Source organism: Branchiostoma belcheri, unplaced genomic scaffold (genome assembly GCF_001625305.1).
Source record: "Branchiostoma belcheri isolate BF01 breed outbred unplaced genomic scaffold, Haploidv18h27 scaffold32, whole genome shotgun sequence".
NCBI classification, from domain to species: domain Eukaryota; kingdom Metazoa; phylum Chordata; class Leptocardii; order Amphioxiformes; family Branchiostomatidae; genus Branchiostoma; species Branchiostoma belcheri.
This window is the reverse complement of record NW_017803932.1, coordinates 418706-435372: the sequence shown is the minus strand read 5'-3', so window position 1 is coordinate 435372 and position 16667 is coordinate 418706. Positions and strand designations below refer to the sequence as shown.

At 37.3% G+C, this 16667-nt stretch overlaps 2 protein-coding genes across 2 annotated transcripts in view; one reads left to right on the top strand and one right to left on the bottom strand.

Moving 5' to 3' along the window:
* Positions 1-16667, top strand: part of LOC109474904 (tetratricopeptide repeat protein 7B-like) — a 56704-nt gene that overhangs the window by 8684 nt on the left and 31353 nt on the right. Inside the window, 10 exon segments of the mRNA XM_019775385.1 lie at positions 676-857; positions 2005-2068; positions 2473-2610; positions 2995-3078; positions 3212-3316; positions 5559-5730; positions 5899-5956; positions 6251-6323; positions 10513-10673; positions 11333-11449. Coding sequence (XP_019630944.1) covers positions 676-857; positions 2005-2068; positions 2473-2610; positions 2995-3078; positions 3212-3316; positions 5559-5730; positions 5899-5956; positions 6251-6323; positions 10513-10673; positions 11333-11449 — 1154 coding nt within the window.
* LOC109474922 lies at positions 11652-14823 on the bottom strand. The gene is made up of 2 exons (XM_019775418.1): positions 14334-14823; positions 11652-13948 (listed from the first exon to the last, which is right to left on the bottom strand). Exon 2 carries the CDS (start codon positions 13828-13830, stop codon positions 12682-12684), a length of 1149 nt encoding a protein of 382 aa, XP_019630977.1. The 5' UTR covers positions 13831-13948; positions 14334-14823; the 3' UTR covers positions 11652-12681.

The following is a 16667-nucleotide window of genomic DNA, read 5'->3' as shown; positions in this document are numbered from 1 at the left end:
GACCAAAAAAAGACAGTTGCTATATGTAGTTTAAAAAATTGATTTATGTCTTGACCATTGTACACTTCAGAAAGTACAAGCCATCTATCTGTTCTAGAGATAAATGTTCACCCACCAAGTATGCTGCTCTTCCAAGGAAATGTTCCAGGCTGACTTACAGTGTAGTCTGGTCCCCCATGTCTCGTTGAGTGCCTGTGTGTGATATAAATCACAGAAATGTGCCCGAAGGCCACTGTAGTCTGTGTGTAGTAAGCTTGTGCATAATGCATCCTGACGTTATACATTGTACATACAGTGCACTTTGTACTGGAGTGCCACAGGTGTTTTCCAAGAACTAGATTGCCAAATAAGGCAAGCAGACTCACATATTTCATCCAGTCGACATACCGGTAGTCATCAAAATTCAACATCAGGCATTCAGCCTACACAACGGCTTTGGTCGGACAGACTAAAAGCAGCAGTATGGCTCAGAGAAAAGTATTTTTTTTACCTTTGTTATTTTGACTCATGTACACAACGTATACTATTATTAGTCTGTTTTGCTACAAAATTGTAGTTGATAGTATACTATGAGTGAATATTTGAAACATGTTGGCAAATGATTTCCTCATGTAATGATGTGTTTTAATCTAAGTATTACAAAGTGTTTCATCATTTTTGTGTGCATTTTTGCAGACCTTAGCACGACAGTTGTCGGAGGTGTTGTTGCGAGCGGTGTGTGAGAAGACGTACAGCCCGCCGGTTTCTCCGCCCTCGTCCGCGACCGTTCAGAAAAGAGCGTCTGTAGCCGACGTCAAAGTCCCGGGGTCCAGCACTGCGTCCCCCTCCCTCAGGCCAAAACTGTACCCCTCAGAAGGGTAGGTGTGCTGTCGTTCTCCACTAGATGTACATGATAGGTATCTGACAGATACATGAAGAAGATAGAATCAGAGATGGCAGACTTCACCCCTTCACGTACATCAGGAACTACAAACACACCCAAAACAACAGTTATAGACTGGTTTATTTCCATAATTGAAATCAATATTTCACCTCCTTTTAAGTGAAGTAACAAAAGTCATTTTATTGGATTGTGTTTAGACTGGACATACATTTATCTGCGATAATTACTAATTGTCTAAGACTCCAACTTTCAGTTTATATTGATATAGACCTACTGCAAAATTACATGAAATATTGCCATGTCTGAAAAATCCTGAGGTCTAGAAGTGCTGTGTTATGGTTGCAGATTAGTTTTGAGACATCTTTCTTTCCATGGTTCATCTCTCAGATGCTAATCAACACTTCTGAGGCTCTGTAAAGTAGCAATAAGGCCCTGAGCAGTGGATTATTGAGTTGAGGCAGCAGGCTTCTTTCATGTTGGCTCAATTTGAGTGCACATGGCTCAAAGCATTTGGATGATATTGGCTACATGTCGTGTATGTTTGTTGGGAGACTGGATGATTTGCCCCATGAAGAATGGCGAGGTTTGAATACCATTACTGGATGATAACTGGTCCCTAGCATGAATTTTTCACTGCAGACACTGATATGACTACATTGTTGCATTGTGTTACATTGTAGGGAAAATCGTTACAGACCATTCACTAAATTTGATAGAAGAACTGACATTTTTCCCATAGTTTTAACATTTGTCTCAGACTAAAAATTCTTCAGACTGCTGGTGTTTTCGATAAATTAGATGAAGGCAGTTAGCTCTATACACAATTAGAAGTGAATCATAACTGCCTTGACAAGTTAAGCAAATGTTACTTACAAAGTGCAGGTATCTACCACAAACAATGACAAAGGGCAAAATTGTCACAAGATGACCTGGCCAATACAAAAAACAGTTACTGTTCCAGATTCTGAAAAATATATTCTTGATTGTCAAACATGTGTGCCACATGATGTATTCTTAAGTCTGATGTGATTTCAATTCAAAGACAGTAGCTTGAAGTTATGATATGCTTCCCAGAAGTTAGTGTCTTTAAGTTAGCAATGCACTATTGTATGTCCTTTCAGAGTTTTCATCCCAACACAAGACACAGAAGAATCCCTACTGCTGCTACTATTGAGTGAAGCTATAGTGAGTACAACTACATCTGTCTTCACATGCCTCCTACATTGTCAGTTTTTTAAGTCTTAGAATTTTCAGCAAGGCTATGATCATCGACAAGACTCTAAGGCTTTTCTGTCACTATAATAAGGAAATTTTTTACCACACATCTGCAAACCCATGCAATTAGGCGTGAAAATGACATATGGTTGATTTCCAAGTAATGTCTAGAAAAACAGAAAAGAAAGACATTTTGAAGATCAGATTGGTTGTACTGTGATTCTGCCACATAAAGTTCCCTTTAAGTACCGGTATTACTACTCAATGCCATTTTTTAGATAAAGAATAACTATAATACATTTTGTAAAATTTCAACTATTCCAAAAGTGTACCTGTTTATTTACCTGGACATGAAATATTGTTCTTCTCCCCAGGCAAATAGAGAGGTTGTATTGAGTAGAGCCCCAGAACACAAGGAGTCCAGAGTACAGACAGTGTCCAATGCCTCAGCTGTGTACGATCTTCTCACCATCCTGCTCATCAGGAGGTCACAACCAGGACTGCTAGCAGAGGTGCAGACATGTACACGATTTGTACATCGTAGATTCTTGTACTAGATTTACACAATCTTGCCAGGCTTCTACATAGTGTATTACTTCTTAGCATAGAACAAGGATTCAACATTCTATTTCTTTGCTTCAGATTATTGCTTAATTTGGTGGGGCTAGAGACATTGTAGTTGCCTAACTATATCGCCACCCGAAGGCCTACTGGTAATTTTGACAAGGTTGATTGTATCACTCCTCCAGAGTTGGTATGAATTGCTGCAGTATGATCTTCTGTCAATAGGGGGCTCTGCTAGTCAATAGCACTGTGCACTTGTTCTGCTCACACCATGGAGGTAGAAAAAAGGAACTCTTTTTTACCTCCATGCTCACACCAACCATTGCTTTCAGATCCTGGAGAGGACCATGAAGTTTGGCTTTGATGAGTTCCATTTATGGTACCAGTTTGGGTTGTCATTGCTGGCTGCTGGCAAGGTAATTAAAAGTCTTAATGTTTGTGTTTTAATTTGTTTGCATCCATAAAACAGTGATTTAATAATTACATTTATTTATTTTTTTAGTATTGAACAGTAACTTACATTGTATGTCTTTCCTGTTTTTGTTTCAGCATGCACGGGCAGTTCGGGTACTGAAGGAGTGCCACACCATCCAGCCAGACAACGACACAGTGTGTTTGTTTGTGGCTAAACTATGCATAGAGCATCTTCATCAGGTGTGTAAAATGATAGCTGAACTTCAGTGTACAAGATCTTGGGATCTAAGGATTTGGCCAGGCTGTCTAGTAGTTAGGTTAGCTCATGTAGAATCTAATGTAAAGGCTTAGGGTTTTAATCCCTAGCAGGCCCCAATCCTTTTCCCTTGGGAAAGGCAGTTTACACCTATTTCCTCAATCAGATCTGTGAAGATGACGTAGGTTTGATTTGGAATATCCTCTCACATGGTATATATGAATAACTCAAGAGGCTATGGATGGATTATTATGAAATTCGGGAGGTTGTAAGGTATTTACGTATTGAGTTATAAATTATGAATTTTTTTGCCCTTTGATGGCTTTCCTTGGTCCTACTGAACCTCCAGTTTCTGTAATTTGTGTTCTGGACAATCTGTGGTCACAATTTTTGGGTTGTGGACCTTGTGTTCGGTAAAAGGCAACATAAGGTCTGGCCCTGTAGCAGATTTCTTTGGAACTGCAGGGGCATTTTAGTTTCAGACTTTGAAACAGGAAGTCAAGAAGAGATTAATAGATTTTCAATCAATCCCTTTGCAACAAGGGTAACTTGACAAGCATCCTTTAATTGTTTATGACAACCGTGCAAGTTCCAGCTGCTAGTATCATTGATAAGAGCTTTAACACATTGAAATATAATTATCAACTTCTTGAAACTACATGTCTTATGATAGTGATAAGTCTTCTGTCTCCTTCTTCTGGTACATTTTTGGTATCAACATCATTAAGATGCCTGAGCAAATTCCTTCAGCAATCAGTCAAAGACACATCCTCATCCCCTACACACCATGTTTTGTGTTTAATGAGCTGTCAAATGTGACGTAAGAAGTGACATAACATACATAAAGATCAATGTTGCTGCATTTTTTATTACCCATAATGTGTCATTAGCTTTGTTGCTCTCTGGTGATATCAGAATGTTGTTTCTGATGTGTCTTTCTTGTCCTGTATGCCCTTGTTTCAGGAGAATAGTGTATAATTATTGAATTGATGGGGAAACATTCATTTACGCCTTTTTAAATAGCACATGTCAGATTTTTTTTTCATCTTTCAACCTTCTTCTGCAAACAAATTAATTTCATTAAAACAAATTATGCATCTTTCCCTAGCTCAGTTTTATACAACATTTTGCTATAATGATAATTCTAATAACCCTTTTGTGTAACAGCAACATTTTTTCACTGACAAAAGATCCATTTTAGTATGGTAACATCAGTGTAATGTGGTGTCAGCTTGATTGGCACATTTAAAGGATGCTGTCATGTCAGCGTCATAAGTGTATAGTATTCTCCTGTCAGAAAAGCATGTAATTATTACCTAAACTATCATTTAACACTCTGGAAATGTATTGCTTCTTTGTATTTTTATCATAACGTGACAACATCGATGTAGTCGTGACGTATTTATACACACTGAGGACAATACGTACATTTGTTTTCAAATGTCAGGTAACCTTTGGAAAGATGATCCTATTTTTACACAACAAAACTCTGTGTTGTGACAGTTAATGGTACACAATGTATTTCAATCCGTATTATGCAAGCATTCTACCTCCCATTGGATTAGATTGTACATCGTGCACGTACACATTTGTTGGTATCATCAATCTTAAACTGAAACAGCCTTTCAGTTAAATGTTATGGGTAAAATTAGCACAGATGCAAACATTTATCTAGCACTAGTATAATGTCACTTCAAGTCAGATACATTTGTGTATGACTTGGTCATGGCTTTACACTGAGTCTCAGACATTTTAATGATACAACACTGTCTTACTAGAAAGGTTAAATTTTAAGGATGAGCAAATTAAAAACTTGGTGCCACTTAAAATTTCACATTGCAGACATTACAACAGTGTACTAGATTGAACTTCATGTTCAAGGAATGTAGGTCTTATGAACATTTTTTGTAAGATGATAAAAATTATTTATAAGCCAGACAATAACTTTAAATTATATGTTTATAAAATTACATACATGATTTTTAATTTAAGCATTGTTTGCAGTTAAATCACAGCTACAGCTGTTTATGTAACAATTACATTTAGTTTGATTATTTATAGTTAAGTTCAATTCTCAATATATTGTGGTCTGAAATATATTAAGATGTCTATAGAGTTCCTCTTGGAGATTTTGTTTGTTTGTTTTTTTATTGTATAATGTGTAACCTTGCTTGGTTCAGCAGAGGTACGTTGTATATATCAAATATCTCTGTCTTCCTCTGCCAGTTGGAAGATGCAGTGACATATTCCAAGAAAGTCATTGAGAGAGATTCCAAGAACAGCCTCCAGAGGAATTCTAAGAACAGTGTAAATCTACAGAGGGACTCCGAGAGCAGTCCCCATGCTTCCCGAGCCTTTCTGATGCTAGGGGTGGCATACAGCATGCAGGCTTCAGAAGGTGGGTCACCCCTGGCATACACAGCAAAAGTAGTTTGAACTTTTAGTGATTTTAACTCTTTTGTTATGTAAGTCACAGTGACTGTAATATTGGTAGTCAATATTTGGAACACCTCTTACACATACTTGTGCCATTACTTAATGTTGTTTTGTTGAATGTGTGTTTCAGCCAAGCTGGTGTCTACCAGACACGAACTGCAGAAAAAAGCATTGGATTCATTCAACAGGTGAAGACAGACTGTAACATACTTGGTGATTTGTTTGTATTTCTCACACCAAAGTTCAATACAAACTCAGCCATGTGCATTCAAAATTATTGTAATTTTTGCAAGACAAAAATTATTGATTTTAGAGATTTTGCACACAAAAATTAGCACCCAGTTGGTTAGTAAGACGAATACTAGTACCATCCAAGGTCATGATTATAAGATATTGGCTACAATATCATGATAAATTTTTCTCTTTTCAATCATACTGATACTACTATATATATAACACGGACCATCCTGTTTTTGATTCAGATCACATACCCTGGACCCAGGTGACCACCTGGCCCTGTTTCACCTTGGCTTGCAGCTGGCACTACAGAGACAGGTAGGGAACGTGGTAAAGAAGGGATGCCTTCTTCCCTATAAAAAAACATTAATATTTTCCTCATAACTTACTGTAAGGATAGTTTTTGAATCAGTAGCTACTACTAGTACTAGCTATAAGTGAAACAGTAAGCCAGTTAAGTAATATAAGCCTTGCAAATACTGCATACTGCTTCATTCTTCATACTGTTTCATCCTAGGCATTAACATGTACCATTTGTGACAGAGCTTTAATTTGTAATCCATCATTTCATGCTTGTTCTGTCAGAGGTTTTGTACTGCATGCTAAATGTAATCTGCACCCTTTTCCATCATTAAATGTCATCACCTATCATCCTAATTAGGTGATCACATTGCATTGTACTATGTATTTTCATCTTATTTTCATCTTCAGTCCATCCTTTGTCCTTTAAATCTTTTGAGATAATATCTGGTTTCCACTGAGGCAGAGACTATTGAGTGACCAAACCATCCATTTCTTGATTCAAACTAGTATAAAGATTCTGAAATTTATTTTATAAGCCTTTCAAATCATACTTGTTAGATCATGGACCATATTCAATTTATAGAATTTTAAATCATAGGTTATACAAATCCAATTTTGGCCACTCAGTGGTCTCCATCTAGTAGAACGGTTGTAAGTAATGGCCTCTTCTAACAAGCTTGTTTCCAATTAGCTTCAAGTTCCCATATCAAGCATTTTTTCCATTCTAGTCCTTCATGATATGTCCCTTTACCATGTCTGTATGGTATACGGTATACTTTGATTTTGAAGTCTTTCCATGTCATGACATACATGTAGTACTAGTGCGTGTGTTTACGGTGACATTCATCCCTACTGTGTTTTTTTCTGTGATCAGAGCCCACTGTGGGACAGACAGTGTCAGGTACTCCATTATACCATGTACATGTCAACTCCCTGTCTGTTGTAGCTTCCATTCCCCAGGGAACTGTCAGGTGTCATCTTCTGTTCCTTTGTTAGTTAAACTGTCTCTTACTAGTCTTAGCATTATGTATTCNTAATTAGGTGATCTCATTGCATTGTACTATGTATTTCATCTTATTTTCATCTTCAGTCCATCCTTTGTCCTTTAAATCTTTTGAGATAATATCTGGTTTCCACTGAGGCAGAGACTATTGAGTGACCAAACCATCCATTTCTTGATTCAAACTAGTATAAAGATTCTGAAATTTATTTTATAAGCCTTTCAAATCATACTTGTTAGATCATGGACCATATTCAATTTATAGAATTTTAAATCATAGGTTATACAAATCCAATTTTGGCCACTCAGTGGTCTCCATCTAGTAGAACGGTTGTAAGTAATGGCCTCTTCTAACAAGCTTGTTTCCAATTAGCTTCAAGTTCCCATATCAAGCATTTTTTCCATTCTAGTCCTTCATGATATGTCCCTTTACCATGTCTGTATGGTATACGGTATACTTTGATTTTGAAGTCTTTCCATGTCATGACATACATGTAGTACTAGTGCGTGTGTTTACGGTGACATTCATCCCTACTGTGTTTTTTCTGTGATCAGAGCCCACTGTGGGACAGACAGTGTCAGGTACTCCATTATACCATGTACATGTCAACTCCCTGTCTGTTGTATTTTCCATTCCCCAGGGAACTGTCAGGTGTCATCTTCTGTTCCTTTGTTCGTTAAACTGTCTCTTACTAGTCTTAGCATTATGTATTCACATACACTCTGTGTGTGGCTATATTTTTGTGCCTTGTCTCACCTATGTGTAAAACACCACCTTGACAATCAGTCCCCGTGCTCATTAATTATATTAACAACAGTTATATAATCACCACTATGTTGAAAATAATGGGTTTTTTAAGTCAAAGTGACATTGATCTCATATTACTATTATTACAGTAACACTGAATCAGATCTGCATTGCTAATATTTTACAATGCAGTCTTACCAGACTTGAGGTTAAGGTAATACTGTTAGCAACCATGTAGATCCTAAAACATAATTTACCAGTGAGTGTAAGTAAGTAAACCATAGATTAACTATTGATATTTTAGACATACCGGGTACAGGGGATTTCGCATGTATAATTATACATTTGTAATATGCATGTGTGGCTGTACAATCATCAGATTCTGTACTTTACTGGCCTGGTGCTTTCTTCATGCATCATGACTTATCTTCTCGAAAGGGATTAAGGTCTTCACTTGCAATAAAAAGTACAAAGATTATTTTTATTCTTAATCGTAGGTGTTAGCTTTAATTTGTCCAGGATTCCTGAGGATTAGTGGGGAAATAAATAATAAATGTAGCAGTCGATGGGAGGATCTTTCAGTGATTATTGTTCTCCACTTTAATGTACAGAAACTGAAACAGTTGATTTTGCGACCATGTCTTTCACATTCTACACAGTACACACCCAGACATACATGCACATGTTGACGGTATGATTATGATTATTAATGATAATTGTCTGCTGTATCCCTGGTGCCCTTGTATCCAGGTTGTATTGCATTTTTAGGGACAACATTCCCCCATCACACTGCAAATCTTTATGTTATCAAGACGTACTGGTTATTACTGACTGTAGGAATAACATCTGATTCATTAATTTTTTATTTGTTTATATTCCAGATTTACAATACTGTAGCAATGAACAATTATAATTCAGTAACTTTAGGTAGATCTGCTTTAATGGTATTATATCAAGTTAAGGTGATGCATCCTTTTAACTCTTAAGTTTTATATCAATGGTGCAAACTACAATTTGTAAATGTGTGCTAGTTTAACATTTTCACTCTCTTATATGTAGTGGGCAGGTGCTGACTGCCATATTGGTAGCCTTCAATAATTCATTGCACTGTACCCTAAAAACACACAGCATTTTTTTTTATTACCTTCGCCAAGAATTGGAGAAGGTTATGTTTTCGTGTCCGTGTGTCTGTCTGTGTGTCTGTGTGTCTGTGTGTCAACAGCATAACTCGAGAAAGCTTAGATGGATTATCTTGATATTTGGTAGGTGGGTAGGTCTTGATGAGAGCTCGAACTGATTAGATTTTGGGCCCCCTGGCGGCTTGTCATGGTACTGCAGCTGAACTTCCGGTTTTGATATCTCATGATCCAGACATGCTAGGGTGACGAAATTTTGATGGCAGGTAGGTCTTGTGCTGGGGAAGAAGTGACGTGAGTTTGGGCCCCCTAGTTGCTTGCTTTAGAACTGCAGGGGGGTTTAAAGGACAAATGTTTAAAGGAGGATAACTCAAGAACCGATTGATGGATCATGATTTTTGGTATGTAGGTAGCTTGAGTAATGCTTGACATAATGATATTACAATTATGCAAATATGGATGTAATTTGCATAATTAATGAGGAAATTCTATTAATCAACTGCGTTCCATGATAGGAAGTTCAAGCTTGCGACATATGTTATTAACAACGAGAGAAACACAGGCAGATATCGATTATGCAAATGAAGACTTAATTTGCATAATTAATGAGAAAATGTTATAATTGCATAGTGGTAACTGTCTGGAATTTTATACTTGGGGTGTTTGAAGTTTAGTGAAGGTTGACATAATTTAACATAACTTATTCAAATAAGGACCTCATTTGCATAATATATGAGGAAATGCTATAATGGCATTCTTTGTTAAAATAAGACTGTTGGTGGAGATTATGATCAACAGATATCATTCATGCAATTGCGGATCCTATTTGCATAATCAGGGGGATTAATACATTGTATATAAGTTCTTATTCATAAAAGCTAACATCATTTGGTGAAGGTATGAGATCGTGGAACTCTAGTTTTCTATATTGCTCTGGTAATGTTACATTGTACTCTTTTCATTGAGCTTTAGACACTTAAAAAAGGTTATTTGAAGAGGTCAGAAGATCTCTAGGTGTCCACAAACACAAGCTATGATTCACTGAAATACAAGTACATGTGTAGCTGTATCTGCCTCCATTTTGGTGTCACTTTGATGTCACATGAAAATGCCCTTAGGCTATTGTCATACCCCTGTACAAGCTCTATTGATACACAAACATGAAGTATGTAAATTAGACTTTGTTGATATGTACACTAACAACCAACCAACATGCAACTGATTTTTCTTACTATATATACTGCAAGTACATGTGTAAGTATTTTTCACAACAAATTTACAATTTTTATAATTTTTTCTGGATGTTTGTTGTGTTATCAGATAGCGGAAGCCTTACAGCGGGTGCAGCAGGCGCTACAGCTGAGGCCGGACCACCTGCCGTCCCTGCACCTGCTGGCACTGCTGCTGTCTGCGGGGAAACAGCACGCCGAGGCCAGGCAGCTGGTCGACGCAGCGCTGTCAGAGTACCCAGAGAACAGCAGGTAGGGGGCGCTGCTGTCAGCAAGTCTAGCTTTGATAACACTGGTAGACTGATTAGACTGTCCAAGGAATAGTGAATTATTAGTGAATGTTGAAAAATATGATTGCGCAAATCAGTGTGAAAGCTACACATTTGGCACACATGTAGTTTTATGTATTTTTAGCATTAATCTAGATATAAACGCTACCTGGAGGCAATGTCATATTTTGCCAATTTTTAAGTAAGGGTGTTTATATTTTTTGCTCCTGTAACATTGAAGTTGAAGTAGTTATGTTGAAATGTGGTACAAACGTGTAGTTCAGCAACCTTTATACAAAATAATAAAAACTTGTAAAAACTTGTGTTAGATGTGCAGCCACTCTGGTTGTACTGTACTTATTTCTGGCAGACAGATGTGATTGGTCTACATGCATATATGTACATTGTGTAATTTTGAAGAGTCTGACACTGTAAGTAAGGGTGAAGCTTACTGAACTGTTTTGTGACCATGTTTTTGTGATAGTGCAAAATATTTTTCAAGATGGATAGCTTGTTAATTGTCATTCTTACTTGAATATATAACAACTTTTAAAAGAAATATAGTCATGTAATTTTGGTTGAATGTCTAAAACATGTACCACTGAGTTTGTGATCTTGAATAATTTTCATTCCTTCAATCAGTTTGCTGTTTACCAAAGTGAAGCTGTCCGTGGCAGGTGGCGATGCGGAAGAGGCTCTAGTCACCTGTAAGCACCTGCTGCAGCTTTGGAAAGACACCTTCGAGCCAACATTGAAAGAGTAAGTACATTTGTGTATTCCTTTCTTTAGATACTGTTAAACAGTTCTACAGGTGCATGTAATAGCATGGCATCAGGACTGTTAAAAGGGACATGCTATGTTACTATTAGTAAGTATATCAGTCAAAAAGTGACATTGTGTAATCCACAGTTATACAGCTCTGAGATGAGACAATGGTGCAGTATCCAATAGCCTGGTGGGTAGGTGTTCACAATTGCATTCAAGGTCATGGGTTCAAATCCCAGCTGTTCACATATTACTGCTTTCTCAGCTTAACATTCAGCTCCTATGAGAAAGAGAATGTTTAATGAGTCAAACATGAACCATTACCAGTCACACAAACTGTACTTTTACTGTTTATTTTAAGAATTCACACATGTTATTGACACTTAACTGTGCATGAAGATAGCTCTTGGGCAGTGCAATTGATAGAATATTTTGTTAGTCAACACAGAAATCCAACTTGTACTTTTGTTTGCGTTATGATCATTTCATAGTGTAAGATACAATTATTGTACTTTGTCTAGTAATACATAAATATCATAATATAAAATATAATTAAAAGTATAATACCATATGGTAGTCACAATATCTCAGAAGTGCTTGCAACAATGGGCCCTACATGTATGTTCTGCCTGGAGGGTTGCAGCACAAATGGTTTTCTTCAATCAATGGAGTCCATTTGAATATGTCAAGAAAATCAACAACTGTTACAATTTATGATAGGTTGTTTCAATATTGACTACCATCACAGGTTAAACATGATTAGCAGGTTCATACTGACTGTAAATGGGTACAGGTTTAATGATGTTAAGTACTTGTATGTGCCACACCGCGTGCCTGCGAAGCTGGTGTGTTACGCCGCAAGGCGGTTATACCGGCTATACAGATACAGATATGTTTGTTTTTTTGTAGGGTTACTGTTAGTCATTAAAAGTCAAATTTTAATCATCGCCTTTTTGTACACAATGCAGCTCCAAATACATTTGTAGAGAACTGACATTTATTCGTAATCCTGTCAAGGATCACTCCTGTTTGTAGAGTGATCACAAGTTACTAATAGGAAATCACAGGGATTACAATTCTATAGTAGTAGGCACAAGTTTGTTTCCACTCCCTTTTTTACATAATTTGGCACTCGTTTTGAACAACTTTTACCTGCATCCTGATCATGATATAAGGTAACATACTATGTTCTGGTATAATATGCCCGTCTCAAGTACACATACGAGTCATAAAACTGCCTGCTTGAAGAGTTTAACAATGCTTTCAGCAATGTCAATGTAGTTTTTGAAATCCCCACATATTGCCAGGTCCCTTGCCTCCTTCGCTTCCTTGAGGGCCTCAGGATATTTTTGTCCCCTGTAACGCATGTGTGCCTGCGCAAGATGGTACAGGACTTCACATATCCCACACAAGGGTTCTCTGTCCTCCAGTGAACGGAGGATCTGACGTGCCTCTGTGATATCTTCTTCAGGGATTTCATCCGTGGTGCCCAGATTTGTGTTGTTTCCATCTGGTAATGCTGAGCACCAACATCTCAGCCGCAGATAGACACCACCAATCCAGGCACACTGGCAAATCCTGGTCTTCTTGTCTTGAAGTTGGCCTGGAAACTCTTCCTCTTCGTCTTCCTGACCAGAGTCGTCGATGGCTCTCCCAAATGACTCTTTGGCATCTTTGATTAGCTCAGCCTGCTTGTGGCGATCCTGCTCTAGTTGTGCCATCTTGGTGTAGAACCAGCCAAGATTGATAAGTATCAGTGCTCTCACGTGTCCCACCTGTTTCATCTGTATGTTGTATAAGGCCATCATTATTACACGAACACCGTGGTCGTATCTGTCCTCCCTTAGATCAATGAGTGACTGGTAGTAGTCTCGAGCAAGTCTGTGCTCACTGCTGTTCTCAGTTTGGTCCAGAAGACCTGTAACATGGCACAAGGCTTTGCCTGCATTTTTCATCTTTCCCCCATTGATAAAGCAGGCAGCTGCAGCAATCCACAGTGTGGCACGGCAGTCTGGATCCCTTGTACACCTTAACAGTCTGTTGATGCTCTCTTTGCACTTCTTTAGCGCACCTCTAGCTGATAGCTGGTCCAGTCGGTCCAGCAACTTTCTACAAAGTTTCTGCTTCTTGGTATGGGTTCTGGCTGTAGGTTGAAGTGGTCTCTCCACATGTACATGTAGATTTTGTATGTTTACCGCCACAGGCACAACTGTACTATTATGTCCTGAGTTGATGATCGTATTGTGGTTTCCTTGTGATTTCACATTGTTTCTAACATGGCAATCTGGCAAATTTCCGCGCTTGATTTGTCTTGTTTTCTTAAGTCTTGTTTTTTGAAGACATATTGGCTTTTTCATCAAATATGTAACAGGCATGTTGGCACAAATGTCAGTGTTGCTATTGTGTCCAGTATTTACTTTCTTGTTGAAATCTCATGACAGTCCAATCTGTCTGTGACATGGCTGGGAGAGCTCTCTGTGGCCTTTGCATTTCCTACAAATTTTATAAAAAAGAATTATTGAAAATACACTCTACATGTTTTTCCAAAGAGAAATCAGAAATTTCATACTTTTGGGTATCCGTGATTGTTTTGGAATTGCACTGGACTGTATAATTGAAATACCTGATTGAACTACATCACACAATGAATTACTACACAACAAGATTGTATAGTGTACACATATTTATATACTAACCAGTATTTTCTGCCCACATTCTACTTTCAATTGGATTAGTTTAAAGTTGTATTTCCTGGTAATTTCTCTTTAAGCCACACCCAACATCTGTTTGAATCTATATGTCCAAAACAGTTGCCAGACTAGTCAAAACTTGTTAGTGCCTAACAAAAGTTATGTGAAGATGTACATAAGTTGCTTACCTGAACTTCACCTGCAATTTCATGTGTAGAAACTTAATCTGTGCAGCCCGTTAACTCTTGCTGTCCAAGGCACCATGGAACCCCTCCCCACAGTGGCCTGACCAGGGGAGGGCTGCTAGTAGCATGATTTTAGTCAGGCTGAACTCTTAAATCACTTGGAGGAAGACTTTGACATGAACAGTAGAGTACCTCTCAGTAGTCCAAGCAGGTGAAAACACGGGTATCCCGTAAATACATGTGCTGTTATTGGTTGGAACCAATTTTAGCGTAGGTGACTCACAAAAAGTCCCAGGTCTGGGTGGGCGGCTTTGTTCGCAAAAAATGTAGAACAGTTTATCTTAAGTCCATTGCCAGGGGTGTATAGATATAGAAAATAGAACATATCCTTTCTCAGAAAACAGTGTGATCTAATTATTCAATTTCAGAACTATATATTGGTGGCATTCATGTTATATTTGGATTCAATTGCAAATTTTATGATTGTTTTATATCGATCAAAATACCTGACCTTACCTGTAAAGCTGTCCACACTTGGTATAATCCTGTGAACTTTGATCCTTATAGGAAGCAGAGCAAAACATTGTAGTATGATTGTCCACGTCGCCTCAGCCTTTGCCCAATTGTACAAACATTACATCATACATGTATGCCGTGGTTTGAAGGCAAGCTCTAATGGCTTCTAAGAAGGCCCTTGAAGATTGAGTCACACTCACAGATTAAGAACTGGACGATCAGGAAACAAAAAAAAGACTGCAAACTAGTTTCACTTCCACCCCCTTACGAATGTATATTACAATCACACCTTACAATGTAATAGTTGTACAACAAATTTTATTGATGAATAATAAGCCAAAGTTTCACTTGTACACGTACATGTATAACCCAATACAATCAGGTATTCAAGAAATTCATTTGATTTTTATGATAATGTAGAGATAATAGCAAGCCTACTTGAATACACCTGTTCCAGTAGTTTTCTAGTAATGTAGTGACAACAGAAACATTCTAAGGACCATGGGTGGATTTACCTGATACATTGTAATCATGATCAATATGACTGACACTCACTGCATTTATCAACACCATTGACTTACAGTGTGACAGTTATACTCTAATAGATAAATCACATTTTCCTTTACTACAGTAATCATGATATTTACACAACCATTGCACACAAAAAAGTAATCATCAAAGTCATCAACAAAATAATTTACACACAGCACTTCTATTTAATGATACATAACTAAGTAATTACATGTACATGACTGTACATTGTAATAAGGCTCTCTTACACTTTCTTTACAAAATGACTTAGTAACAGTTTCTTCAACGTTTGTCATCTCTAGTTTGTGGGCTTACCCACGGAAGTCACTGTAAGTTCTATTTCACCTGTAAGTTTTCAGCTTTCTTCAGAGTCTAAGATCTAAGGTCAAACTTGTTTATCTTAAGTCTAGTCTACAACTCAAAACTTAAAGCTCAATATAGTATGTCACGTATATGTAGGTTGATTGTGTTTATATTATTGTTCAAATGTGCTTTAGGGTGAGTCATACATTTGTATATTTGCTTATAGTATGTGGGACAGGATTGATGGTGTTTGTTTGATGATTAATCATTAAAGGAAACAATTGAAAGTTGACCCTCCTTTAACATCACTCATAGCTACTCCAAATACTAGATCTAGAAATCAATCATGTTTTGTATATCTACATGTACTTACTAATAGTATTGTAAATGTCTATGCTTTGATGTATAAGGCCAGTTACAGACTGTGCTGTATAATGCCCTTAGATTTCATAGGAATTTTTGTCGGAAAAACAAGTCACTCACTTGAAATTCTGAAACACTTTTTGGTTCAAACACCCGACAGATTAATTTTGGACTTAATATTGCACTTTGGACAAATGTTTGTAGCCCTTTACAGCTCATACTTACAAAGTTCATATTTTGTGGAAACCTTCCCTGGCACATAACGGACCATAATGACACCCAGCGGGGGTCGTCACGCGTCATTGAAAATCGAAAAATCTGAAGATGTTTTTAAAAAATCTGAAGATTTTCTGGAAAATCTGAAGATTGTTTCAAAAAATCTGAAGATTATTTTCAAAAGTCTGGGAAAATCTGAAGATTTTTTCAAAGAATCTGAAGATAGTTTCAAAGAATCTGAAGATAGTTTCAAAGAATCTGAAGATCTTTTTGAAAAATCTGAAGATTGTTCTGAGATTGGTTTCAAACATTGTGATCTTGAAACTTATGTTGGAACTTCTTTTGATACTGATTATCATAGCATGTGTGAGTTTTGACTTAGGACAAATTGTATGATCCCCCAAAAAA

Excerpts from the sequence above, each read along its gene's own strand:
- LOC109474922 (XM_019775418.1), bottom strand. The coding sequence starts at position 13,830 with ATGCCTGTTACATATTTGATGAAAAAGCCAATATGTCTTCAAAAAACA.